This window comes from Nyctibius grandis, chromosome 11 (assembly GCF_013368605.1).
Source record: "Nyctibius grandis isolate bNycGra1 chromosome 11, bNycGra1.pri, whole genome shotgun sequence".
NCBI lineage: Eukaryota > Metazoa > Chordata > Aves > Nyctibiiformes > Nyctibiidae > Nyctibius > Nyctibius grandis.
In genome coordinates, this window is record NC_090668.1 from 17880098 (window position 1) to 17908036 (window position 27939).

A 27939-nucleotide genomic window follows, 5' to 3' on the forward strand; every position below is an offset into this window, starting at 1 on the left:
CTAATACTGGGGTCCACTGTACTTAAGTCAAGGAATTATTTCTTTCTAACCCTGGAGATACAGATATATAAGCTTCACTTGTATCTCCTGTGACAGGATTTATTTGTCCATTACCGAGTAATGTTTCACTCCCCTTTGAAATTAAGTAAAAGCATCACATGCAAGAGAAACAATAATGCTGTAAAAGGAAGACCTTTCACTACTCCAGGACTGTTCCATATCCAAACCCAAAAGGTTTACTTCTTCAAAGGAATAAATAGGACAGTACTTGTACAGTAAAGGTTTAGATCATGGTAACATTTTTAAGGTACATTCTCCAATAGCTTTCAACATTGTTCAATTTGCAGACGTATAAAAAAAAATCCAGTTATGCAACGGAGCTGGGCAGACAAACAAAGCTTCCTTGCAAGAAGACCTGCTGTTCTATTTACCTTTCATGGAACATACAGAAGGCAACAGACCCCACAGGTGCACAAAGACCAGGCTGAAAAAAACCATCACTGCAATCATGGGAACTACTGCAGTATTCCCTAAGGTCCGCTCACAGTTCCCAGGGAATTCAACCGCAGCTGGACTGGGCCTCAAAAGTTAGCTAACTTTTCCCATTATCTGCAACACCAAACTAGAGCTACTTTGACAGAAATCTGTACTGAGGAGTTCCAACACAAACCTCAGTCAAAGGGCCCACTCCGCCAAACCTTCACACTCCTAAGCAGACACAAGTAACAAGCAGGGCTATGCAGCAGGGTAGTTTTTCAATAAATCCTTCATAAATGAATATGGAAACTCACAAATTCAACACAGATGGTCCACAACACATCTGCAAGAGTTAAAATACACAAACTTCTCAAAAGATAACGCCAAACGCTGATAAAGACAAACAAAGCCAGCCTATGCCCCGCTGCAGCAGCCACCCGCGCTCTGCAGCCAGAGCAGCCCCAACGCACGCAGCACTGTCCAGCCTTCCATAAATACAACTCTGGAGTCTCTCTGTCAGAGGCAGCCTGAGGAGGAGGGGTGGTATTGCGGGAGGGACAGTATTTATGAAAATAAAAGCAGTGAATTGCAGCCTGTACGCTGCTGTCTAGAACTAGTTACATTTGTACCACCCATTCCCTGGGGAAAATGACATACAATGCAAACAGGCCGAGTTGTTCGATTATTCAAGTATTAAGAGATTCACAGAAAGACATCTGAGAAACATAACATTTTAATAGATGAAATAAATACTCCAGTACATGCAAGATAAAAACTGACATTGGAAAAAAAATTAAAAATCACTTTTGTTATAGTGTAATTTTTTTGTTTGTTTGTTTAAACACTCACAGTAGCTTTTCCCCCAGTTTGGAAATCAACACATGGAAAACATAATCATAACCTCCAGTCCTTCCACTCCTACACACCAAATGCACTTCTAACCTAACAAACACTTGATGCAAAATAAAAAAAGTCATACAAAACAAACAAAATAGTAGCTACATCCATCATCTATGTGTTGTTGGGTTTTTTCATTTTTTTTTTGAGTGAGAACTGAGGTAACCTTTTTCCTGCACAACCGAACAGTAAAATTTAGAAGGGAAATTTCGGAAGACAAGACAAACTTTAAAAACCGCACCCAGCGCGATTAAAGCTTTTTTTTCCCCTTTTTTTTTTTTTTTAAGATACCCCCACCTCCCCAAATATAAAAAAAAACTTTTAAACGGTTGTTATTACCATCTGTGTGAAGACCTTGCTGAATAAAGGAAAATTATCTACAGGTACTTGCTTGACTTTAAAGTAAAATAAAAAGAAGCCAAAACTGGCTACCTTTATTAGTACGTATAGTTTGGAAATGCTGTTCTGCTTCTTCACCACATGAAATCAAAGGATTGGGCTCATCCAAGCAAATTCTTTGGTATACAAAAAAGGGGTGAGGAGGTGGGATATTATTTTTCTTTAGCAATGACTGGGATCTAAACAGAAGATGTGGGGGTTAATTCACAGAATTGGAGTTCACTGGCGGTAAAGTCCTGGGTGAAGATCTTTCTCTTAGTGCCTGAGATAACAGGTTGCAACCATCCGAGACGGCGCAAGCTGAGTTCCTCAACCTTTCCCTGTAATCGCTCATTTTGGTGCTACTTTCGGGGTGTTGGGCTATATCCCTGAGGCATTGGGTCAGGAGCACACAAGCAGATACCACACTCATGGCTCCTCCTAGGATGGCAGTTTGCACAGCTTTGCCCTCTGGATTAATGGTGGCAGCTTTACCCAAAAACTGGGGCTCAGTGGCAAAGCCCACCAGAGCATAGACAGACTGCACCAAAGGTCCACTGAACAAGACGCATCGGTTCCTGGTCAGCTCGCTGGGTGAAGTCTTGACCTCCTTGACACACGCCAAGAGGGCAGAGGCGCTGGTGCTCATACATTTGACACTGAGTTTGAACTGCTCCTTTGCAAATTTATCCTTGGATTTCTCACTGGCCAGCACGCAGGCATCTGTCAGGAATTTCAAGTTCTTGGACATGTTCTGAGAAACCTCCAGCAGGAGCTGAGGGCTCATATCTGACAAAGGGGTGGTCTTCAAGACCCCGCAGCCGTGCTCCACCTCATGCCTACATCGGGTCACTTTGTAGCGATCCACCAAGCCAGGCATGGCAGGCTGGGCCCCCGGAGTCTCCACTGCAGCCAGGTAGGCAGCATGGGCAGAGCATTCAGTCAGGGAGACCACCAGCTCCCCCATCTCCATCAGGCTTTCTCCCACCTCCCCGAAGCGTCCCATATTGAGCTGGCTCTGGACGTCATGGGTCAAGATGGAGAGTCCTTTGGTCCTGGCAATGATTGTGTCCCTGCACTTCTCGAAGGACTCACCAAAGACAGACAGGCTCTCGGTGTTCACCGGCCTTGTCTCGCTGGACAGCAGAAGCAGATCAGCCACCAGTTGCATCTTGATCTTGCAGTGGTCGCAGATAGAGATGAGCTTCTTCCTCTGCAGGGAGCTGCTGCTGGGGATGCCGCCGCCAGACACCTCGCTGCTGGACTTGCCAGAGCCACCGCTAGCCATAGCGCCGGGGGGGCACTCGCATGCCGCTCGCTACCCCGCTGCCACCGCCTCTGCCACCGCCGCCCGAGCAGTCCCGACTGAGCCCGGCAGGATCGCTCTGCCTTTTCCGCAACATCATTCCATTAATCGCCGGGAGGCAAGAAAAGGCTCTGGGCGCCGGGGCTGCCGCTGCTGCGGGGAGCGAGCTCCGCCGGGGCGCCCGCCCCGCGCCGGTGCCAGCCTTCGCCCCTACGGCGCTCCCGCGGCGGGTCGGCGCTCGCCGGGAGCCCCCGGGCCCCGTTCCGGCATCATTTACCTAAAAATATTTTTTTTTCTTTTTTTTTTTTTCCTTTTCGCACGTTGCTTCCCTCCCTTCCACCACCTCCTCCGGTTTCCCGGCTGCGGGATCCTGCGCAAAGTTCCCTTTACGAGACGGAATACCTCAGAGACGCCCAGCAGTCGCACGGAGTTGGGGCAGGGGCGCAGCCCTCCAAGTTGTTACCGTGCCCCCGGCTCCTCTGGTCGCAGCTCGCAAGGGCCGGAGGGGCGGCGGCTGCGCACCATGTGCCGCCCCCGGCGCGCCCGCCGCGGCCCCGCGCCGCCGGCTCGCAGGAAGCGCCGCGGAGGGTGTGGCCCGCCCGCCGCCACAGCCCGGCCGCGCACCCCGCCGCCGGGCCGGGGAGGGGAGAGGGGGCACGGCGGGGAACCGGGCCGGGGTGGGGGGGGACCGCGGGAGCGGAAGGGAAAAAAAAAAAAGAAAGAGGGGAGAAAAAAAAAATCCACCGGATCCGGGTGCTGGGGGCGGGCGGGCAGGATCCGTTCCCCTTCCTTCTGCCGCTGCCTCGCTCCTTCCTGCCTCGATCATTCACGCGGCCGCTGCGAGCTGGCTCCCCCGCCGCCGCGGTCCATGCCCCTGCGCTCCGGGCCCCGCAGACTCGGCGCCGCCGGCCCCTCCTCGCCCGGCTCCCGCTGTGGCCGCCGCCGCACCAACTTAGGCTCTTCCCGCAAACAAGGGTGGTGGCTCCGGGCTACAGCCGCGGATGCTGCGACCCGCCCGGCCTTGCGCTCCTCCTGCCATGTTTTCTGGCTGAGTCGCCAACTCCCAGGGAAAAAAAAATATAAAAGAAGAAAAAAAAAAAAGAATAAGGGAAGAAATCTTCTTTTAAATTCCCTTTCTCAGGCTTTCAGACAAACTATTGGGAAGAGGCGGCTGCGGCGGATCTGCCAGCCAGACGCTGCATGGCTCTGAGGGAGGCTCCCCCCTCCCCGTTGCCTTTGCTGTAACCTCACTTAAGCCTATCGAAATCTTTTGTGCGGTGTCACCGCCCTTCGTTTAAATCCTGCCCTCCCCCCGCCGCCCCGCTCCACGCCCGCCGCCTCCCGCTCCTCCCAGGCGGAGGGGGCAGCAGCGCCGTGCCGCGGCCGGCACCGCCCGCCCGGCGGCCGCGGGCCCGCGCCCGGCACCGGCCGCCGGCACCAACGGCCGCCGCGCGCCTCTCTCACAGGCGCTGCCCCGGCGGCGTGAGGCGAGCCCCAGGCCCGCCGGGGAGCGGGGAGAGATTAAAGAGGGCTGAGCGAATAAATGACAGCGCGGGGAGGGAGAGGCCGGTGGGAGGAAAGGGAACGGGAGCCGGAGCGGGGCAGCCGGATGAGCTCGGCCCGGGTGGGCTGGTGCCGCCGCCGATGGGGCGGGAGCGCGTCGTGCAGTCGGATGTCGGAGATGGAGGAGATGCCGAGGGGGGAACTGCAGCCGCTGTCCACCCCAGCCCGCCGGGGCACAGGGGTCCCGGCTGCCGCGTCCGGCCCGCCAGGCCTGCCGCCCCGGGCAGCCCGCCCAGGTGAGTTAGACGTTCCGAGCAGAACTGCCGTCCCTGGCAGCGCTCGGCGGGTTCCGCAGGGCAGCGCCGGGCAGCGGGCTGGCAGCGCCGGGGCAGCGCCGGGGCAGCGGGGTGATAGCGCCGGGGCAGCGGGGTGAGAGCGCCGGGGCAGCGCCGGGGCAGCGGGGTGATAGCGCCGGGGCAGCGGGGTGATAGCGCCGGAGCAGTGGGCTGGCAGCGTCGGGGCAGCGGGCTGATTGATAGCGCCGGGCAGCGGGCTGATAGCTCCGGGCAGCTCCGGGGCAGCGGGCTGATAGCTCCGGGCAGCTCCGGGGCAGCGGGCTGATAGCTCCGGGCAGCTCCGGGGCAGCGGGCTGATAGCGCCGGGCAGCGGTCTGGCAGTGCCGGGCAGCGGCGCCGAGCGCCGTTTGCGGACTGTCGGTCTTCAGGTGGACGAATTCGTTCCTTATTTCAGCCGGGACCGTAACGGATCAAAGAGGATTTCACTGTGGTAAGGACAGCGGGCCTCGCTTACCTCAGCGGGGGCTTGGGCTGGCCTTGCTTTGATTTAGTTAAAAAGCCCTGCCTCTTGCTAGCCATAATCGGTGCTGTAAATACGGTATGGGGTATTCCTACATCTTTATTGACATATAAATACTTCCCTCGGCACTGATCTTGACCCATTTTTTTCAGCCCATGACAATACATTTGGTATGTTTCGCTCATGTTGCTGTCACTGCTTTTGAAGACTGGTTACAATTTAGCAGGGCAAATGTAAACCTACTGACTTTGTGTATGGAAAGCCTCTGCAAAGACGACTTTCTCCTCTGGCCTGTTTCCATTCTGCAGCACACCAAGAACTTTATTAGATGATTCTTGTCCAAAGCAAGATGTTACACTCAGTAAATCTGAGGCATTCAAGTAAATGCCATTAAACAATAACAAAATTAAAATTAGTAATTGAGCTGGAATTAGTTATACAAAGTTATACAAAGATGGGTTTAATGCTGCCTGGGATGCTTCCAAAGAGAATATGCAGTTTGGTAAATGGTGATGAGAATATTGATGTCCCACATATCAGATTCACTGCTGTTATGTAGTATCTCCGTCAGTGTAATCCTAAATAATCAGAGTCCGTGCTGAAACCACATCTTACATTTGTTATATATTTTGCTGCAGCTAAATAATAACATTCTTTTGCTTCTTTCAATCAGACCTTCCTTTTTAAGTTAGCCTCTTAATTCTAAGCATTTACAATGCATTTAGCAGGCTACAGAAATCTAGAAATAAATTTGTCCCTGTTAACATCCTGCTACATTCATACTACTGCAGGGCTATATAAGTGACCTTGATATAAATGAAAATTGGACCAGGCTGCTCACTTCCAGGCCAGATCCAACAACCCCCTGGCACAAACAGAGCCCATCTAATGGATTGCATACATTTAAAGAGCTTCAGACAAGTTTATTTGTACATATTCTCACCCATTAGCTAGAGGAACCCTTGGCCTTCTCTATGGTCTTGTAAAGAAGGACGTGAGCAGGATGAATATGGATGTGAAGGTGGAGGGTTAACAGGATGCACGCTCTTGGGGGCAGGGGGAAGCCCTTGCTGTAGAGCCAGGCTTGAGGAAAGGCGCTGATACCGGTCTTTGGGTGTGTCGAAAATATGGCAGTTCTCCACCCATCCCTCCTCACAGAAACAGTGTGAGGGAGATTCTGTTTATTTGAGTCAGATTATAGCAGCTCAGAGGAAGGTCATGATTTTGGGCCTAAACAATTTTGGCTTACTGCCAGCAACTCGTTTTCAAAACTATAAATAGGAATGATTTCAGAGTACTCTGAAAAATAAAAATCAATGGGCAGCAGAAGCCAGCTGAATTGTGTTTCAAAGTATTTCCAGCTATGTCCTTAAATGAGCACAAGGAATACCTCTCATAAATATTAACCTAGTTTATTTTTAATGAGGATTGACTACAATTAATTAGGGTTTGAAAGATTTCATTTTAGAAAACGTAGGTCTCACCCCTGGCTAGAAGAGGTGTTAAATGACCTAATAATCTTTTCCATTTTTAGATGCTGGCACCATGATGCTCCATATGATTCATGCCATTCCCCAAGGACAAAGCAGAGACATCCTTGGTTTGGACAGCTCCTGCTGTGGCTCCTCCACCAGCCTTCCTCCCAGCTGCCCACACCAGAAACACAGCTAGGCAGTTCCTAGCAGCTGACAGGGCCACCCAAGCTCTTAGTAACTGCTATAATATAAAGCAAATATTCTTAGAGCTCCTTCAATCCACTCACAAGACTGATGCAGTGCTTATCAGCCTCAGTTTTGCAAGGGGCAAAACTGGTGATTGTTGCCACGTAGTAGGTGTTCCTTGTGAACAGTATCTCCAAGGCGGTCTTGCCAAATGTCATTTTCCTCCAGTAGCAGCCCTGGGTGTTCAGCTCTTCTACATATGAAATGTGTGATGAAGAGTGACCTGACCATCCCTTTTGGTTTGCTCTTTGGAAAAAAAAAATTAGAAAATACCACCATAATTGGTCATTCTTGCCATGAAAGAGGCATTTCTTGGAGCTGCCTGTTAGATCCTTCCGACAGACTGTTACTTCATAAGTACACCTGGCCCGGCTGGGTTCAAGATCACTCATAGTCTGAGTTTACCATGGTTATTATTTGACCATCACCACATAGTCTTACTGTAAAAGGGAGCCTTGAAGACAGATTCTCTTGGGTCTGGTAATTTGAGTAGAATCAGCTATTTACATGCTTTAAAAGTCCAGTAAGTGTATCTGTATGGCTTAGGAGGAAACTTTTACTCAGTGATGTTTGGGGAGAGTATTTCCTTCATAAGTCTTTTGCACATCGCTTTCAAGGAGAATGTGTGCATACCCATTTATTTCATGACTGCTGAGTCCGAAGGTGACCCGCAGGACTTGGGCAGCTCTGTGAATTGGTGTACAGGCTTAGAGGACATGAAAATCAGGTGGCCGTGCTTGGCTTTAAAAAAGATTTCACTGACAGAGTCTGAATGAAATAACTCTCTGAGGCTCAAAACAGCAGGCATTGTCAGATACAAGGGATTAAAAGGCTTTTTAATGTGGCTTAGTAGCCTACAGAAGATTGGCTTACATGTATGAGCTTTTCTTTCGTCACATTGATCTTTATTTTGCATTGTGCTTAGTACAACAGAAGCTGGACGCTGAAGTCTTCTTTCCCAAATCATCCAACAGGACTCGTCCCTTTTATTGCTTAGTAAATTTTTTTTTTTTTTTTTTTTTTTTTTTGTGAAGGAGGAACTGATTTTTGCCAATGTAGCCAGTGTTGAATAATAGCTGAAGAATACCAAGTTGTAGTAGTTTTATGAACACTGTATGTGGTGGTTGGTGAGAGGAAGTTACTATACAATGGGTTATACTACTCTATATCACTTTCCTGTATAGATGTATCTATCGAACTTAATAGGGAGCGAGCTGATGAAGGAAAAAAAGGCAATTCAGTGTTCCCCTGTGTCTGCTGTATGTGACTAAACCCATGAGGTGGTAATTACAAGACCATAGCTCCAATTCTGAGGGATGCAGCTGGTTTTTCAGGCTGAGAACTAAAAATCAGAGGAGGATAAAGTTGGCAGAGGCTGACGGAAGAAATAATTTAACACAGAGGCAGACTTTGCAGAAGAGGCTGGAGGAACCTGAGCCTTCCTCTGCAGCAATGGACTGGTAAGTCATACAGAAGGAAAGGCAAGTGTGTTGACTGGTTTATTGTTTTTAAGATTTATTTTGTTTTAAATGTTTTGGTGCTAAGTAAGTGTTTTGTGGTCAGTACTTACAGTCATTACTTCACGAGAGACTAAAACTGCAAGATCTGGGTCTGTCTCAGGTCTGAAGAGGTAATCATGGTTGATACACTAGGGATGCAACCTGAGAACTGGTCTGTGTGTAGCAAAAAAAGACAGCTGGAGATCTGGAGGAAACATTAACTGGTCACTTGTGACAGCAAAACACAAACACAGTCACAAGTTTTGTTTTTATTTCTTTGAAAATGATTTTGTGTATAAATAAGTAGCTTTTAGAATAGTAGGTGGGCTTTCAGACAGGCTTTGATTTTTTTTTTTTTTTAATATGGCATAGTAAAAAACACAGGATCAAAGGTAAGAAAAAATTTATTACATAGATACCAGTAACGTAAATATCTCAGCTATGTCTAAAATACTGGTTAGCTCCTGTTGCTCAACTGAAAGATAATACAGCAAAAGTGGTTTTTTTTATTTTGTTGTCTTTTCATTCATCGTTTATTGTACTGTTGTTTTCACCGCTTACCATACATAATCGATCGATTGTCCCCTGCTGTTACCATGGATATTTAACACACTGACATGGAAAAGAGACACATTTTTATGAAAAAGAAAATGCAGCTACAAAACTCCTCTTGCACGGAATGGAAGACTGTGCCATATTTTATGTTGGTACAGCCAATAATGGCTTTCTGCTTCATGTTCTTATCTACCATCTACACATATGGGTATCCATCCCACACCTCGTGTTTTATGAGGGTAGCGCCCAGGAGGGAGTTAGGTGCAACGTAGCTCCTTGTGCCCATTGTCCCTCCCTGAAGCAGGCAAGAAGGGCCAGATGCATGTTTGTAGGTCGGTTGGCTTGAAACTTGGAAACACTTTATGGAAGAGTGGTAAATGCTATTGATAAGAATGGTCCAGCGTAAACAGGAATCCAAGACCCTCCCTTCAGACTCTTTAGTCTGTTTTGTTTTTTTTGAGATCAAAGGAGAACGCAGTATTTTGAACAAAATGTGCAAGGGCCCACCCTTCCTGAATTGCACTTCTGGTAATATGTTCTGTCCTGCAGCTGTAATACTCTGCAGAAGGGTTTGGGTTCTCCCCCTTTCCCCCCCCCTTTTTTTTTAAATATATATCATGAGACAATTTTAATAGATATTTTCATGGAGTCTCTGATCCTACACTTTTTCCCATTGTGCCTGTGTGTTCTATGAGGAGAGCTGTTGATCATTACCAGTGTAAGTCTAGCACCTTCAATTCATCAGAAGTTCCTGTAATGTATTACTTACATTAGATGTAGGTGCCAAAACTGACCTGTAAACCTAAAATAAAATTGGGACTACAAAATTAATTTCACTTAGATTGTGGAAATTAGGCTATAAATGGAATTCCTGTGGGAATTGTGTAAACTTTCTTTGACATTGATTTAAGGTAATTCTTTTCTTAATAGGGTAACTTTAAATTGTGTAACCAGCACATAGTTTTAACCAGCACAGATCTGTAGCAAATTTTGCAGTAAGATGAGTATTAACAGGCACATTCTGTGGTGTTTCTGAATGTAAGGATTATAGTGTACAGCTTTATTGCAGCTGACTAGACAGTCAGGCGTCATACCCCCTCCCCAAACCTGATCAGAGAGGTAATGATACAAAGCTACCATGTCCCTTGTTACAATCTCCATCCAATCAATAAGTTTTAATTTATAAAATGCACATGCACAGGATAACATAAATTTAGGGTAAAGATTTATTTTGTGGTCAAAACTTAATCCAGAATCTGAATTTCAAGGTTAGTACCTGAATCAGTATTTCATGTCAAAATCACAATAATTAACCCCTAATTTGGGAGAATTTTTAATTAAAGACTTAATTTTTCAAATTGGACCGAGGAATTCAAGGTTTGACTAGCTCTGGAACAAAAATCTGCATTCTCTTAATAGATGGCAAGTGAATGTGCTCATTTTATGCATGAAATTAATCTGAGGACTGAAATTATTCTGAATAATTCAAATGTTTACATTCTAGACGGCAGCAAATTTTGCTTGCTTTACTGCTAGTAACAGGATTGAAAAGCATATTTTCTTTTCTTTCTTGAGATTTAGAAATATTCTTGTTTTTAAAGATAACATGTTCAGGTGTGATTCTTCAAGTACTTCTCTGAATGTAACTGCATTCAGAGGTCTGAAGTAACACATGCACTGTCTTTGCATTAGATTGTCTCTGCAGGGGAACATTTAGGGTACTTAAGATAATTTGACCTATGAAAACATAAATTTTGAATGTTTTACTGAAAGTAACTCAGAATATCAAATGTATGACAAATGTAGGACGATGCTTTTAACCAGGGTAAGAATACTCTGAATGCTGGGTCATTTCAAAACTTGCTTCAAGTTTTCTGAGATCTGTTACTCAGCAAGTCTTCTGTATTATTTCACACATTATTGTCCTGGTCCTTTACTAAGCCGGTAGGTGCAAAAGCAGTTCTAATGCCTATTGGGCTGTATAAAGAGCACAGCTGTGCACCAGACCTCAATCATTTTAGACATTCAAAGTAATTGGTAAAAGGCTGCCTTTCACAACACTTCATTCATCTGAGCCAGTACTAAACGTTCTTTTGTATTACTAGAGTTCTTAAAATGAATTAATTTTTCCAGCCACGGCATGTGTTGATAGCAGGTAGCCCTTGCATGTTCATTCTCCCTTCTGCACACTTAGGGCTGATCTTCTGATCCTGTTTAATCTCTTAATTGTCTATATGTCCTTCCAAGAAGGCGCTGCCCTTTCCTTGAAGAAGTCAAGTTCTTCGTTCTTTCCAAGGTTTCATTCCAAGGAATGTCAAGGGACAAGCTTTAATACCCTACTGTACTGTATTTGCAAAGAAAAGTGAAATGTGACAAAGAAGAATCCACTTTAAAATAGAAAACTGCACACAAAAATAGCACCACCAGCAAAGACTTGAGAGAGCTTTTGGCATCTAAAAATGCACATTCTTCTCCTGACTCACAAGAAATAATGGTATGGGAAGTACATTTTGCACAAATATAGTTCCAAAAATGCAGGTTACATTAAAAAAAAAAAAAAGAAGAGAGAGAGAGAATCACAAACTTCATTAACAGAAATGTAGAACATCCTGAATCCTCTCATATTGCAGCTTGACCCAACCCTACTCAATAATGAAAACAGTTACATCGACAGGGGAGGTAGATTTGCCGTTCTGATAAGGCATAACTTTGTAATTGAAAGTACTACTAATAAAATCTGTCTGTTGCAGAAGTAAAAATGACAGCCACAGCTTGAGACATTCCCTGGCATGACTAGATGGGACTGTAAGCTATAAGATAAAACCTTAAACACCTTACTTCTGCAATCTATAATGAAAGTAGCCATCTGTTATCGGATATGTTCTGTATTTTAGTCGTAATAGTGTTAGCTGCTAGGACTATAAAAACTGTTAGGGAATATGAAAATGCTGAAGCTATAAAAAGCGTATTTGTATGATTCTACAGATACTCTGAACAAAACAGAGAGTGCTTCAATAAAAAGAAAATGCAATTTAATTTGCCCCTGTCAGTGATATGTATTTCTAGCTGCATTGCTTTTGTTTCTTGCATGGGGAAGAACAGCAGAGCACAGAGAGAGGCTGAATAGGTGTTTGTCCTGCAGCTGACTCCACAAAGAGCATACTTTGAACAAGTTCTTCCTGGACACAGAATTCCGCCTCAACAGCAATAGTTGCAAGGTCAGAGCCAAGCATGAAAAATATCTCCCTTTCAAATTAAAGCTTTTATATGCATGACACGGAAGGGCATAGTAGGGTTTGGTACAGTGCTGGATATACTAAATGACTTGTTCACTTACCAAAGGGAACTCCATGACTTTTGAGATCCACATCTGAATGTAGCACCAGATACTAAAGAAAGTCAAAGTTGGCTTGGTTTGTTCTAATAAGAGAAAACAGAATTGGAGAAAAATATTTCCCAGTAGAAATTCGGTGAAAATATTTTATGCTGTTAAGTCCAGCATTCCAAAATTGAATCGGTAGTCTTTTTTTTTTTTCCGAGTTAATGTACATATGATCCAGTAATAACAGAAGTTACCAGGAACATATTTTAGTAAAACCTCATTAATCAGGGCAATCTGATATAGTATACTTGATGTTCATTATATTTAATGAGAAATCACTGAGCAAATGTGCTCATTAGTGACTTACTGGACAGCTTTGTGAGAGGTACTTGACTAAAACCCTGTTTCAGTTACTGTACATTTAACAGGCTCCGTGAATAGCTATGGTCTAACTGCTTCCCATTTCTCAGGCACACTGGCAGTATGTCTGAAATGTTATAAAACAATAACAGTATGGAGGCTGCAGACTAGGCTGGTTGTTCATCAGGGTGCTGAAATCTTGCGTCCCACATCCTCCTCTGCTGTTTTTCATGCTATGCGTGCACTTGGCAAGCTGCTGCTTCATAGAATCGTTTTGGTTGGAAAGGACCTTTACGATGTGGCATGACCTTCATGTGGCATATCTCCCTGGTGTTCACAAGCTATATAGCCCTTCAGTGTCTTCTCGTTTCAAGAGTTAGTCCTGGATTCAGGCAGCCTCCTGAACATGCGCCCCTGCCTACCGACTGCTTTTGTTCTGTAGTTGCATGCTGTGCCCATAAGTGCAGTGGGCTCCTCGTTCGTTACAGGACTATGTACAATAACAGAATGGGGGTTGAAGTGTTCACTCTATAGAATTAGTTCCTCTGCTCTGAACCTGCTCTCCCTTCATGTTTCCACCTGAGTGGAAAAGCACCCAGGTCACTCATCAGCCTGGCTGTAACCAGTATCTACCAGTAGCAGTCACTGTGATGCATCCTCAGAAGTCCCAAGTTTAAACTTCTTGGAACCCAAGTCTGAAAGGCAAAAGAGAAGATGGTGCTATTTATAATCAAAACGGCTTCCATGAGGAAAAAACGAAGACTGGAGAGTGAAATAAGGCTATGGAGACATTAATCTGTGTAATTTGGTTTGTTTTGGATAATGGAAAAGTAGTCTGTACAAAGAAAAATCCCTATCATTTTTTTGTGGTGTTCAGACATTGGAGTTGTATTTTAGTAACAAAACAGCTTTATTTTCAGAAGTTGTCTTCTAAAAACCTGTTATTGCTGAGATACTAGTCAGTATCAGAAGACTCAATGCAGCAAGCCCAGTTCCTATTACATAGATTAGTAAACACAGATACTTGTCATCCTCCTTTAAAAAAAGTAACAAAAAGAAATCGCATAGCTTGTATTCCAGGCGCTGGTCCATCATACTTGTTTTTTAAAAAAAATACAAAACAAAAATCCGCACAATGTCCACCTTTCATTCAATAGCCCAGAGCTGCAGGGGCTACACCCAGAGCGGCCCCCGACCGCAGCGGGCCGGGGCCGGGCGGGCGCCTCCTGAAACGGCCCATTGTGTGTGTGGGGACAGCGCGTCACGCGCCGGGGTGCGACATCGCCGAGGAGGAGGAGGAGGAGGAGGAAGGGTGCCCGCACCCCCCGCTCGCTCCCGCTGCTCGGGCGCGCCTCGGGAAGCAGCACAACCTCCCCTCGGGCCGGAGCAGCCGCACACGGGCCAGAAGGCGGCCGTTACCCCCCAGCCCATCCCATCCCCTAGACCCTTCCCGCAGTGACACCCGGCCTGCCCCGCCCCGCTGCCTCTGCCGCTGCTCTCTCGCCCCTTCCAGCTCCTCCTCCCCCGCAGCCCGCGCCGCCGCTGCCCCCGCCCCTTAAGGCAGCCGGGGCCGCCTTCCCGTGGCGGCGAGGGCCGGGAGAAGATGGCGGCGGCCGCTGGCTGGGCCCTGTTGGGCCTGGCGCTGTGGCTGTGCGCGGCAGCCGGGGCCAGCGAGCCGGAGGGCAAGCGGCGGGCGGGGCCGGCCAAGAAGAAGGACATTCGGGACTACAACGACGCGGACATGGCTCGGCTGCTGGAGCAGTGGGAGGTGCGGGGAGGCGCTGGGGGCCCGCAGCGGGGCTGCGCTTCCCGGAGCCCGCGGGGGGCCGCGGGCCTCGCTCCTGGCTCGGGGCAGCCCTGCCGGCTGCTGTGCAGTGGGGCGGCCGCTCTGCCCGGCCCGCGGCGCCTCCGCCGGGGGAAGGCGGGAGGTTCGGCGCCCGCGGCCCGGCCGACCTTACCCCGGACCTGGCTGGGGCCCTGGCCGGGCACGGGCGGGAGGGATCCCGGTGGCTATGGGGCGGCAGGTGCCGGTTTCCTTCCCCTGAGGCTCCGGGTTCGTGTGGGGGCAGGTTACAAAATCGGGGCGAGCGGGCCCAGGAGGGGCTGCTGGGGGAGCTGCCCCCACCCCCGGTGTCCACAGCCTCCCCTGCCGCCCCCTTTGCTCCTCCCAGTGCATGAGCCCCGAGCACACGCTGTCGGTGCGTGCCAACAGCCTGGTTTGGCTTAAATGTCTGTTGTTTTGGGGTATTAAGGGATATACATTTTGTGACTGAAGGATGGATAACAGGAGGAATGCTCATTTCACTTTATGTAGTCGTTATGTAGTTGGTTTTTTGGTTTGGTGTTTCCTTCCTTGCCACTTCTCATGGTAACAACTTCTTATAATTCCAGCTCTCTCTTGTCCCCCTGCATCCCCATCACCCTCCTGCTGTAACTTTGACAGTTCCCCATCACTTTTTCCCATGTGGTTGTCACGCCACTGTTCAGTTCTTTTCACTATTTTTGTCTTCAATAATCTTCTGATAAATGCCAGAGCACTCATCAGTGTCTTCTGTTCTTTCCCATGAGGCTGTTCCCCAGAATGTTTTGCACAAAAACTAGAGGGAATAATAGAGTGAAACTTCTGTCTCCTGTAACACCAGTTATAGCTGTAAGTCAAGGTGGAGAAGTAGGTTTTGTACGTGTGATATAGAGAAAGTAACTTTTGTGAGAAGTAAGGATGTCTGCCTTGGACCTGGTTGGCAGGTTATGGACTTTTTCATGCCATGGACTGTTACTGTGTCCCTGCCTTTAGGAAGGGAAATTCTTAGAAAATTGAATTAAAATTTTAAATAAAATTATGTAAAAAGCTCAAAGTTCACCTTTCTGTTAGTGGTATCAGCCAAGGACCAGGTACTTTCAGCTGCTAAAAAATAAAGGCTTAAATGGTAATATTGGCCAACTTCAACCAAATTTGGCATTGTAGGAAAAAATCTTAAAGATGAGCATCTCTGAGTTTGGCTGGGTGAAAGGGAGACTCAAGTTAATGCTGTCGTAACTCTTTGGCTGTGTATTCAGTTCCAGCCGTGTGGCGAGCAGGGGCAGGAGGCTGTTCAAGGTTTTTCTTCGTTAGCCGGATCAGGTCTTTGATCCAGTTCACCACGTGCTGCGCAAATGCTTGTAGCCATGTTGCATGCAGATGTGGCAGAGCAGCTGGGGAGCTGGCAGCTCAGGTTGGCATTGCCACTGAGGAAATGCACGTACAGCCGAAGCCCTAGGAGAAAAAAGTTCCTGAAGCAGAGGCTCAACAATTAACGGTTGTTTGGTCTTTGGGATGGTCAGCTGCATGGCATTTTGCCTGATGGTAGTCAGTGCACATATAAGGAACATGAAAGACTTGAGGGGGTGGTGGCTGGAGGATAGAGGAGGAGAAGGGGTGTAAGTGGACTTGATGTGGTGGGATGAGAAACAAAGGGGCCATTATGAATTTGGATAAGAGCAGGAATTATGCTCGGGAGTGAGGGGCGCAGAGCACAGATCTGTACAAAATCAAGCGTCATTACTTTCAACTGAGTGAGATGACTCCTGATATTTTTTTATTTCCTTGGCAATTAGTCAAAAAGCAATTGGAGGATGGTGGCCGTAACATCCTTGGGGTCAGCCACAAGGCTGGTGAGGCTCAGGCTGTGGCTCCAGTAGCCTTCCCAGAACGAGCAGCCACCGCTCGGTTCGGGCTCTCGTGCTGCCCCTTGCACTGTGCTGGCACAACCGTGTGCGTGACTGCCTGGAGAACTGGGAGAGTGATCTAGTGGGAAACGAACATGGGGAATGGGGAAAAGAGCTAGAGGTTGCTTCAGCAGCTCAGTTGCACAACTAGAGCTTGAAGAAAGCTACCTAGGGATTTCCCTCGTGGAAAGGGACTCCCCAGCAGCCTTGAGTCCAGAGGAGATGGAAACGGAACTGAAAGTCTGGTCTGGAGGTCCTTCTGTTATTGAAATGTCATATTCTTTAAAGCAGTTCATTATTGTTGTAAGCTCAGGGTTTCTCAGGTGTCACTCTGAGCTAAGGTTATTGAATAGGCTAAGGAATTAGGTGACATATGTTGCTAGTAATTTTAAAAATAAAAATCCAGGGTATTGATGAGAAATGCTTGAGAATGGGAGCTGAGGGGAGGAGAAAGAAAAGGAATATATAGTTATTACTGTGTCTGTGTAATGCTTTCCCTCTGAAGCCTCGTGTTACTGTTTAAATGAATGAATCTGCTACACGTTTCAAAGCGAAAGCTTACACTTTTCTTCCAGTCTTTTACTTTGTAGATAGCTTTATTAATCCAAAACTGCATGATAGTTTGTACAGGATCAAGAAAAGAAGTGTCATGTAGGGGAGCTTTTGACTGCTTCTTGTAATGTTTCTATTATTTCTGTAACAATACAGCTTTATGAGCATTTAGTTGAACAGTTAAGGGAAAAATAGGTTTTATATATATATATATGCATATATGTGGTTTGTGTTGTCACTAAATCCTAAGTCAATTTCTGTGTTGTTTAAAGAATACTTGGAAACATTTGTTTCTGCCTTTCCCATTCAAAACTGTGAAATAAGCTGGTTTTGTGCTAGCCAAACCGATCTAAAATTAGGATTGATCTGCTTTTACTTCTGAAGAATGCTTTTCATCCAGTCATGTACGATTTTATATTTCACTGTACTTTACCAATATGAGCATTTTACAGCTTCCTGTAACATAAGTGTTGTTCCCACTTAGTGAGGGCAGAGGGGCTTTCCTGGGGCTCTCCTTTGTTCCCAGTTCACTTCATGTGGAATTTTCAAAGCCCTGTGAACTACTTGAAAGCATGCTTCAGACCTGCAAAATTGAAACAGATAAGTAATTAGTAAGGAAAGAAAGGATAAAATATAAGGCTTCGACAACTTTTATTCTGTGGTAACTAAAATTTAAACTCTCTTGTCAGAAAGGCAGCAAACTCTACGTAATTGAGATGGGAAAAGAACATAGGTCACTTGTATGAAACCATAACCTTTAAAGGGTATAGGATGTTCCCTGCAGTGGGATGTTGTAAGGGGATGGTGCTGTGTTTGTACATAGGCATGTGCAGAGGTGGGAAGGTAATGCATGCTTAGAGCTAAAAATGAAGCTCCACTCCTGACCTTTGAGGATTCTGGAGGGAATATCTTTAGATACTGCTACAGTTCATGCTCCTAATGGAGTGATGCATATTTTCACTAAACACGTGAAGTCAAAACAACACCTAAAATATCTGCCTTAATTCCTGCTGATTTACTAGTGCTTGGGTGGATGCCAGTGTAAGACTTCAGGGTTCTTCTGTTCTTTTTTTTACTTTTTAACTCTGTGATACAAATGCTGTTTAAGAAATCAAGTTCTGGCTCCATGTAAGTTGTCACTATATTCACTCCTCTCTATCAGGAACTGTTTTAAGGGGCAGCAGTTTGAATTCTGCTTTTCCAAATATTTAAATGCCTGTCAACCTCAGCAGAGGCATCAAGAGTTTTTTTTCTTTTTTCTAAGAGTGATTTACTGTTAGTGATTATGTTGTCAGACTGAGCTGCATCTGTGCATTAGGAAATTCATGAAACCTTTAATAAAAGTTTTCCTGTGGCATGAGCATTGAAATTCTGAATTCTTGTGGGTTTATTTTTTTTAAAGACACAAAGTAAGGAAAATTTAAATTCTCAAGTGATCACGTGATTCCCAGAAGTGAGTTTTGACCCCTGAAAGCAATATGCAGGTGAACAACTTTTCTATTTATGTGTGTATGAGGCTTTTTACTGCAACTTTCTCAGTTCATCGTGTATGCTTAATAAATTTCTGTGAAACTGTGAAGAAAAAAGTGTTATTTTGTGAAGTATCTAGGTGGAGTTGCATTGAATTAGCCTTGAGGCTGAAATATTTCTCAGTACATGGTAAAATGAGATTCTACCTGCCAGTATGAAAATGTACATAATTTTGAGGGGAAGGTTGTAAATGGAAAGAGCATGCTTGGTGAAGTATCCTGAAACAAAACTCACTACTTCTTTTGGTTTGAGAATCTCTGTCATTAAACTAAAAATACTTTCTCTTTGTCAGAGCAGAGTTATTCTCTAAATAATGGGAAATTTCAAAAAAGAACAGCTTTGTGGAACAGTTGAGGTTTAAAGTCTCCTTTTCCTTTTCAAAACAGAAGGATGATGACATTGAAGAGGGGGATCTTCCTGAACATAAGAGGCCTCCAGCACCAATAGATTTCTCAAAAATTGATCCAGGCAAGCCTGAGAGTATCCTGAAGCTGACGAAAAAGGGAAAGACTTTGATGATGTTTGTCACAGTGTCGGGAAATCCCACAGAAAAGGAGACGGAAGAAATTACCAGCTTGTGGCAGGGCGGCCTCTTCAACGCAAACTACGACGTACAAAGGTAAGCTGTTGTACGCAGGGATAAAGTTCTTGCTTTTACAGAACCCTTGTTTCTTTCTTCGTGAAAATCTTTTCAACTGTTCATCCCATGCCCTTCCCCACCTCCATCGTCCATCACTATTTCTTTGTTTCTGTATCAGTTTATATGCCAATTTGTTTTAAGTCACGCTTCAAAAATTCCGGTGTGGTGCACAAATCTTTTTAACGCTTACGCATGATATACGTGTAGCCTAGTTTCTTTTTATCTCATTACGTTTCAGCTATTTATCAGTTTTAGCTGCAGTAGTTTGCCTTTATGTGCTTGATGGAAAACATCGCACTTGGAAGACGTCTCACCACAAAAGGCTTTTTGTTCCCCTGCCTAAAAAATGTGAATATTTCTCTCGGAGAGAGAGGACCATTTTGAAACAGAGGAGTGTTGCGCTCTTGAGTTGAGGCTGGGAAGGGTTGCAGTAAGTGTGTAAAGCAAATTTAATGCCCATTAGTAGATTTTTCATAGTGCCAAATTAGTTCTTAAGTTTTCTTCGTGTTCTTACTCCTCCTTGGTTATTTGTAAACTTAATACATTTTATTATTATTTGTGCTAGAAAGTTGTTCCCTTGTCCTCATCTCCAGGCAACAATGACAAGACCAAGTTCTTGCTCTTAAATGTATCCCTCAGTTGTGGAGGTGCTCTGAATTAAGCAAAATGTTGTAGTGCTTGCAAGGCATGGAGCTAACATATCTTTCCTCTAGGTTTATTGTTGGCTCAAATCGTGCCATCTTTATGCTACGTGATGGCGGTTATGCCTGGGAGATCAAAGACTTCCTGATAAATCAAGAAAGGTGTGCGGATGTTACTCTGGAAGGTCAGGTTTATCCCGGCAAAGGAGCAGAAGGTGAGAAAGTGAAAAACAAAACAAAACCTGAAAAAGCAAAGAAGAAAAAAGACGCAGACAAGAAATCTGACAGCATCAAAGAGGACAACCGAGCAACGAAACAGAGGGAGGATCTATGACGGGCACGTTAACCAGACTGAATACTGCTCTGCTGTTCCTTGTATGGAAATTTAGTTTTCCTTCAATTCCTGGCTTTATTGGGGGGGGAAGGAAGGAGGCAGAGATGACTGAGGTTAAAAGACTTCTATGTTGAAATTCACCAGTTTACTTATTAATGTTGGCCATTTGTTTAGTTACAGGAACGGTAATGTTTAATACCAGCAATTGACTACTTTAGTTTGTAATTTTTTATGCTTTTGTTGTTGTTTAAAATTAACATACAAATCTATGTGTCTGGCATCACAAATTAAGTGGAAATGAAGAAATATAGTCTCAGAATACCCGGATGTTCCTCTGTAGCAGCTGCGTCCATCTTGGGTGTGCAAGTTGGTCATTGATCCATAGCTGCTGTTAGGTAGCAGAGTACAGTGTTAAAAGATTCTCTCAGAAGTCATTTGTTGGACTCAGTGGGCAAAACTTCATAAAATTGCAAAGAACAGCATTAGAGTGGCCAAAGATGCCTGAGATTACAGGGTTTAGGGCATGTCTGGTTAGACTGCCTGTTTCTTTAAAATAAACAAAACCCCTCTTGTCTGTCCCCAGAAATCCAAGGAAGTGCTTAGAAGCATGGTAGAAGCTAGGCAGATATTTGGCTAATGCACTCCAAATCGGTGCAGAAAGGAGATTCGTACCCCTCAGAAGTGACGCTGGGTTGTTAATGGACTTACATTGCCCCCATGAGCGTGTCGGGGTGAAAGGAAAATTCACATTCATGGCATTCAGGTTGCTGCTGCTGTTGCCAAAGAACTGTGCCTGTGGAAGCAAATGTTATTATCTAAACAGTGAGCTACCAGAAATAGCTTTAACTCTGACATTAATTTGTTTTACTGGTTTAAAGGTTTGTTTAAGTATTTGAAAAAGCGCTATTTACAGTACAGAGTTAAGCTTTGAGTTAGACATATCACTGATGTTTAATAACCAGATTATGGTTTTTTTGGGTACAGATTCCTGACTGATGTGGTTGATTGTAAATGAACATTTGATTTAAATACTATGAAGTCTGATGTGTGGGAGCAAATTCAATTTCTCCTTGAAAGACTTTGTATAATTAGGAAGGTTTTATTATTATTCAGATTGTATTCAGTCAAATGCATTGCTTAGAATTGTTTCCCTTCTGCCTTACTATGTGTTAAGGACTAAATGCACCTAGTATGTATGGTCCACATCATTTTCCAGAGGATGAGCACAGTATTAACTGTCTTCATTCAATACTACTAAGATGTTACTATAGCTCTTTATTTAAGGTGCTAAAATCCAAGTGTTTTGGATAAAAGGTCCTAATTGAACCATAATGGTTGATCTTGTGGAATACTTCAGTATCAAAAGGGGAAACTGTGACTTACTGAGTGCTTGTTCTAAAATAAAAGATGTCACTAAACTTACTGTTTCACTGAGTAGTAAAAACCTTTTAAATAATTATGGATTAGTTAGCTGTTTGGGAGGCAGACTAACTTGTCTTTGGTTTCTGTACATAAGGACTCAATGATGATGAAGGTTCCAGGTGATCATTTTTATTTAATTTTAATTATATTTGTATGAATTTAGGGTTAAAGAAACCCTTCCTGCCCCAGTGGACAAATGAAAATCATGTATTTCTTCAGGTTTAACTGTATCACTTTTATATTCTACTATTAATCCAAATGTGTAGTGGAGTTGAGAAGAGTCTCTAAATATTTGAATATCGCATTGAATTGGGGAGAGATATGCAGCCCATTTCTTGTTTCATAACTACCTTATTTTGTTAAGTGTTCTGGGTTTGCACCCCCTTTTTTTTAAAGAATATTGCTTCTCATCTCAAAAGTTGAACAGAGGTCAGATGAAACTAAATATCAAATACTTATTATTTTTTTCTTTTTACAACGTAATCTGAACTGTCATCTCCGTACCATAGATTTAAGATCAGAAACGCGTGGAAGTGCAGTTTCTGCAGTTTCCCTGATGTTACGAAACATAAACATGGTTTCTTTTTTGGTCAAACTGGGGTCTTCCTGAGCTCACTGATTAAGCAATGCAAAACAGTATACAAATAATACAAAAACCAATTAGCCAAGGAGGAGAAACAACTATTTACAATAGCTATAGCCCAACGTTTGAGAGTAGATACTTGTTTTACTCATTCCTAAATCTACATTTACAGTAGGCTTTTCTCTTTGTAGTTGAGTGTGCCACATAGCTTATTTAAATGTTAGTGTTTGGTTTTTTTTTTTAGGTTTTTAATAGGAGTAATGATTTGAGGGTTGCTTTTTGATATAAAATACAAAATACAGCCTTCACGTAGCTTTTCTGTATTCCATTTTTCTTCGCCCTTTTTCGTGCTTTACACTCAAGAAATAATTAAATATACTAGTATAATGTGGCAGTCTGGCATGAACTTGTTCACCAGCCAGTCTTTCTCTGGTGTTGCAGTTCGTAACTACTGCAGAACAACATATGTTCCCTTTTAAAACTAGAGAGTCCTTGAGCCCCAAGCACTTGTCCTGGTATGTTGTTACACAAGCAGACATTATTTTATAATGATTTGAGAGGCCCAAACACAGTGTCACTTTTATATATATATAACAAATCAGTATCTTCAAAAAGTTCCTTAAGGTCATTACTGTTCTATAAGTACCCCAGCAGATGTTGGATTCTGCTTTACAGGTGTTGGTGCATTTGAGTCTCATCAGACATCCAATAACAGACTTTTGGCTCTACATACATGCATTTCAGATACAGCCTTTATAACTAGTTTCAACAAGGAGGGTGGTGATTATAGCTCTTATTATTTCCTTATTGTTTTGGTACCATGTAGAGGTACGTGGGAAAATGCCTGCTTTCATAACAGCCAAACTGCTGCTGCCTTTCTCCACTCAGCCTGGTGGTTTTCTCTGTTCTAGTGCCATAACTAAGCTTTCTAAGTTATGATTATATTTTTAACCCAGCTGTCCTCAGAAAAAACAGTTTGTCAATGATACTATACAAGACGTGGTTGCACTCTGTGAAAAATTTCCAATGGACAATCAACCTTTTATGTAATAAAATACTGGCATGAATATCTTGATTTTTTTTTTTAAGATAATCCTAATGTATGTTGTGTGCCTTTTCTGTTTTACTGAAAAAAAAATAAAAATTCACATTCCTACCTATAAGGCTTTAAGTCCATCCCCTGTTTTTGAGGGCTTAACTTCATCAAGCAAAGTAGGAAGGTTGATACTTAAGTTGCTAGGACCAGGACGCAGAAGACCCAACAGAAGTTCCATGTGCAGTAAATGAATAAATGCTGGCAGTTGAATTTATAACAAAACATCCTCACCAACTACTAAACCTCACTAATTAGAGATGCAAGCAGTGCCAACATTCCTTTAAAGAAGATGAGATCTGCAGGTGCAGTGGTTATTACTTTGCTAAGGTTTATACGTGATGGTGCAATGAAGTTTCCTATTTCCACTATGCCCGTTACCCGTCTCACCTCTGCCTGCTGCACAGCCTTTCTCTCCAAGCACATTGTTTGCTAGCAGGGAAGTTAATGGTTCCCATTTCTTTTGCAGCTTCTCTTAGTTTGTCTTTAGCTTTGTTGCTGCACTTATTTCTAGGTGAAGAACACATTTTATAAATTCCATCTTTTAAGTCTGTTATGACACAAACTACAACAGGAATTCGGGTCTTTACTTGAGTGGTCAAAGCATTTCTCTTCACTGAACACTCAGGTCAGCCTTGACTTCAAAAAGACTCTACGTTCCTGTCACTGTTTCTGAACTCTTTCAGTTTTCTTGTGAAAAGGAAATCATAATTAAAAATACCATTTTGTTAAGATATGGAACAGCCTACTTTTGTCTGATAGTTGTCCAGTGTTCTCATGGGGCTTATAGTAAGGCTTGGAAATTATTTCCAGTCTTTATCTGTGGCTCATTTCCTTTTCTATTCAAGGAGTAATTGTTTGACTTTTCCAGAGGTTTTTTTTTTTGTAATTGCATTGGATGTTTATAGAAATTTGAAAAGCCCACACCTGAATAAGGGATGCCCCTGTTTTTACAAATACCTCTTTCATTGTTACTCTCATGTTTCTTACTCTTAAGATTTCCATCTTACTATGTCTGTTGATACACTTTTGTTTGATAATTCCTACTCTAGGAAAAACAGAACTAGCTTTGCATATCACTACTATTAGTCTCTCATACTGTGCCATTTTAACAGGGACAAAACCCTCTGGACTCAGGTAATATTAAATTGCCAGAAGGTTAGAACTGCTTAGATTCACGAAGGAAAACCCCTCCACTTGAATTTTTTGGTGGTGGTGGTTTTTTTCCTCCTCCAGTAGAGAAGTTGGGCAGTGTGAGGGGCTTGGACACACCATCTACCTCAAGCAGAAGAGGTCTGGGCAGTGTAGTTTCCGATTAGTATTTAAAAGATTGATGTAACACGTTACAATCAAGTGTTACAGGGCACGCCATCTATCCAAAGACAAGTGGTCTATGCTTTGTTTCTTTCCCATGTGATGCTACTTAACAGACCAGTATTTTCACTGTTGATCCTGGTGTCAGCTGGGGATCAGTTATCAGTGGTGGTGTATCAATGGATTTCTCTAATGCCAGAAGCAGATCTGTTAATCATCACTTAACAGTAATAATTGTAATAAAGACTTTATTAAAAAAATCGGGATTTTTTTTTTTAATTATTAGGTAGACATTGGTATTTTGGGAGGGAGAAATGGGACAGCTAAGGGAACAAAGGCCAGCAAATACATGTTCTGGCAGCACATGTCCTGCTATGCAGCCTCTGTTAAGAAGAGGACAGTCCCAGTGCCAGAGGCCCTCTCCCTGTCCTGCTGATCCCTTTTGCCTGCTCGCTACGTGATGACGCCAGAGTCTTCCCATCTTGTGAAGTGCTGTAATTCATCCCCTTAGGGTGCCTGCGGCTACCCCGGCTCCGAAACAGCAGCACAGCAGTGACCTGTGTCAGAGTTTCTAATGTTCAGGTGGCTCAGTGCCTGCTGAGGCTGTAATAATAATGCTATTGGCAACATCCTTGGCCTGAACATGGAACAAAATGGGGAAAGAATGTGTTACTTTTTGACAATTCTCAGAAACAGAAACTTTTTTCATTCTTATTCCGGAGTTATTGTGCCTGTGCTCTGTTGCAGTTGGACAGAAGAGACCCTGTTTTTTTTTACAGATAGGGACTAGAATGCTCTAATCTGTGAAGCTTATAACCAAAATCTTTTTTTTTTCTTTTGTAATTTAGTAGTACCTCCGAAAAAAAAACCCAAACTGTGTATCCATCTTTACTGCCTATAACAGCTACTGCTTTTAAAGATAATTTTTCAGCAGCGTCTGAAAATAGCCTGGACTTCTATGCTGGTGACATGCCCACTAATTCTGTGGAAACCACTGACCAGAGCATTGAGCACCCATGAAATCATTAATATTTAAATCGGTGCAGGTGCCTTTGTTGATGGCAGAATTACGTATCAGCAGGCCTCCCTGTGCTTCGGAAACAGGTGAGCACTGAGGACCTGGCATTTGCTTTCAAGGTGCGAGGCCATTAGCCATGAGAAGTAGTTGTTTATTGAACAGCACAACAGAGTAACCTGGATCTTGCTGTAAATTATGTAAAGCCTTCTTTGTCATGAGAAAAGCTGAGTTACACATGAATAATTCTATTGCAAGGTTGTATTGAAAAAAAAAAATACCATGGTTGAACACTTGCTGAGTCAATGAACAAATAAATAAAATAAAGGTTTAATATGTGTATTCCTGTGATCATTGTTTATTATTTCCCAGACCCATGGCTGCAATCCATCCTGTGTGGGTTTTTTTTTTTTCTTAACTTGTCCTCAGTGCAGTTTTATTTAATTGAACTTCTTTTGCAAAAAAAAAAAAAAAAGTCCATTTTCATCCCTTCATCTAAAATGAAATCTCATGAGTATCCAAAATAGTACACACTTTAAATAACACAAGACTTTTGTATGAATATTTTATTATTCATCCTGCCAACTGTATCCACAGCCATACCCTATGACTTCTCAACTCTTGACAGTCAGCTGTTCTCTTTCTGGTGCTGTAAAACATTTTAATAACTGTGTGAACTTTAGATATTTTCAGTTATAATAGGATGGAGTTGCCAGGGAGCTTAATGGAAGCATAGTCACTGAAGTGTTTTGTCACTTCATAGAGCAGTTGAGCAGAAGATTTTGAAAAAAACTAGCTTACTTTCTTTCATTTAATGTGAGAGCCAGGTATTTTGTTGTGATCTAATGAGCTGTGTAACCCAACCAGGGAAAGGCCACTTTCATCTTATCACCACTCCTCCCCAACCCCTGTTCCCACCTAGCATCACCATTGAAGCCACATCATTGCTCAATTCTCAGATAACCCTAGTAAGGCCTGAAATATATGTCAGCCATGTTATTATTCCCATCATTAGCGATACGACAAGACAGTCATGCTTCCTGGGATGAGAAAAATCAACTTTAGTTTTGTAACAGGGAAGACTATGCTCAAGAAATACCCAAATGACGTAGCAGAACCAGTTGAATACTGGAGGTGGAATCCAGAAAAGCAGAAATAAAAGTTGAATCAGCTGCATTAATTTCCTAAGGTGTCACTATCAACTGACAGACCCTTGGGTTTCGGGTGAGGCATCTACCCTTGAAGAAATATTATCCTCCACTACTCATTCAACACTAACATGATAGAAGATGAGATAAGGTTACAGTTGTGCTGGGAATTTCACCATGATCTCACATTACACCCTTTGCCAAAGGAGGAGAGATATTTATTTGTCAGGGGCTTTCTCCAGAACAATTTCTCGCTGAGCCCTGTTACTGCTTTCTTATGGCAGGCCCCTTACTGTGTCCTGGTACTGCTCCTGGCTGCTGAGATGCTCCAGCTGAGACTCAAATTCAGAAATCACAAATTATTCTATTATTTCCAAAGCAATGGAGCTCTCCCTTGGGTTTTGTTTTTAAAGTGAGTGTGCGTGCTGGATTCAGCTCCATGGCTAAGGGATCACCACAGGGAGGAGCTTCTGAAGGTGTGTTTTGTGAAGAAGACATGCAAGAGGAAGGAAGGGTGTAGCTGCAGTGGTGGTTTCTACACATCCCTTCCCCCGTCCTTTGGTCAGAGAGAAGATGATGTGACAAAACAGCCTCTGAGCCAGCTGCTGGAATGGCCTTTTGGGGCTAAAGGAGCCTGGATGCAGCACAGCGATTTCAGGATCTGGTGGAGGTGATAGACTGACCAGTCCGAAGATCTGCGAGGATTGCATAAGAAACACTTTGTTTGAGGAACTGGACAGTGTTTCTTATTGTCCAGTGGATTTGGGAGAATCGAAGCTCTGTGAAGCAAAGGAGGGAGCGTCCCTGCATGTTGTAGCTGTGAGCAGAAACTCTGACAGCTCAGTGAGTTACTTGCTGCTCAGAAGAGACGAGACTAAGTATGAGTGTGACAGCTGGAAATGTTGCTGTCATGCTGGAGTAAGAAGGCATTTATGCAAGATCCAAAAAAAAAATCTCTGTTCTTTTCTTGGTTTGTGATTCTACCCATACTCTCTTTTTTGCAGCATATAAAATAAAAAAATAAAAAACAAAACCACACCAAAACCCCTCCCTGAACACTGGTACCCCAACACCTGGGTTTGAGATTAAGTGTTGCCATGTGTTTGATGTATAAAAAGCCGCATTAAA

General features: G+C 43.9%; 2 protein-coding genes and 1 long non-coding RNA gene across 3 annotated transcripts; 2 read left to right on the plus strand and 1 right to left on the minus strand.

Moving 5' to 3' along the window:
- Positions 1-1192: 1192 nt before the first annotated feature.
- On the minus strand, positions 1193-3609 carry TLNRD1 (talin rod domain containing 1). Its single transcript, XM_068410522.1, has 2 exons — positions 3461-3609; positions 1193-3335 (listed from the first exon to the last, which is right to left on the minus strand). The coding sequence occupies exon 2, from the start codon at positions 3038-3040 to the stop codon at positions 1973-1975; it is 1068 nt and encodes a 355-aa protein (XP_068266623.1). The 5' UTR covers positions 3041-3335; positions 3461-3609; the 3' UTR covers positions 1193-1972.
- An 881-nt stretch (positions 3610-4490) lies between these two features.
- LOC137668716 (uncharacterized) lies at positions 4491-13895 on the plus strand. Its single transcript, XR_011048979.1, has 3 exons — positions 4491-4857; positions 6912-8558; positions 12255-13895. It is a non-coding gene; the product is annotated as an uncharacterized lncRNA (long non-coding RNA).
- Positions 13896-14395: 500 nt separating this feature from the next.
- MESD (mesoderm development LRP chaperone) lies at positions 14396-20333 on the plus strand. Its single transcript, XM_068410460.1, has 3 exons — positions 14396-14602; positions 19008-19240; positions 19975-20333. The coding sequence occupies exons 1-3, from the start codon at positions 14438-14440 to the stop codon at positions 20234-20236; spliced, it is 660 nt and encodes a 219-aa protein (XP_068266561.1). The 5' UTR covers positions 14396-14437; the 3' UTR covers positions 20237-20333.
- Positions 20334-27939: the final 7606 nt, after the last annotated feature.

What these genes read in the sequence shown, in the direction of transcription:
- TLNRD1 (XM_068410522.1), bottom strand. Translation starts at nt 3,040, where the DNA reads ATGGCTAGCGGTGGCTCTGGCAAGTCCAGCAGCGAGGTGTCTGGCGGC.
- MESD (XM_068410460.1), top strand. Translation starts at nt 14,438, where the DNA reads ATGGCGGCGGCCGCTGGCTGGGCCCTGTTGGGCCTGGCGCTGTGGCTG. An exon ending in GGCTGCTGGAGCAGTGGGAG is followed by an intron (nt 14,603 to 19,007) that starts GTGCGGGGAGGC and finishes TTTTCAAAACAG; the next exon opens with AAGGATGATGACATTGAAGA. An exon ending in GCAAACTACGACGTACAAAG is followed by an intron (nt 19,241 to 19,974) that starts GTAAGCTGTTGT and finishes TCTTTCCTCTAG; the next exon opens with GTTTATTGTTGGCTCAAATC.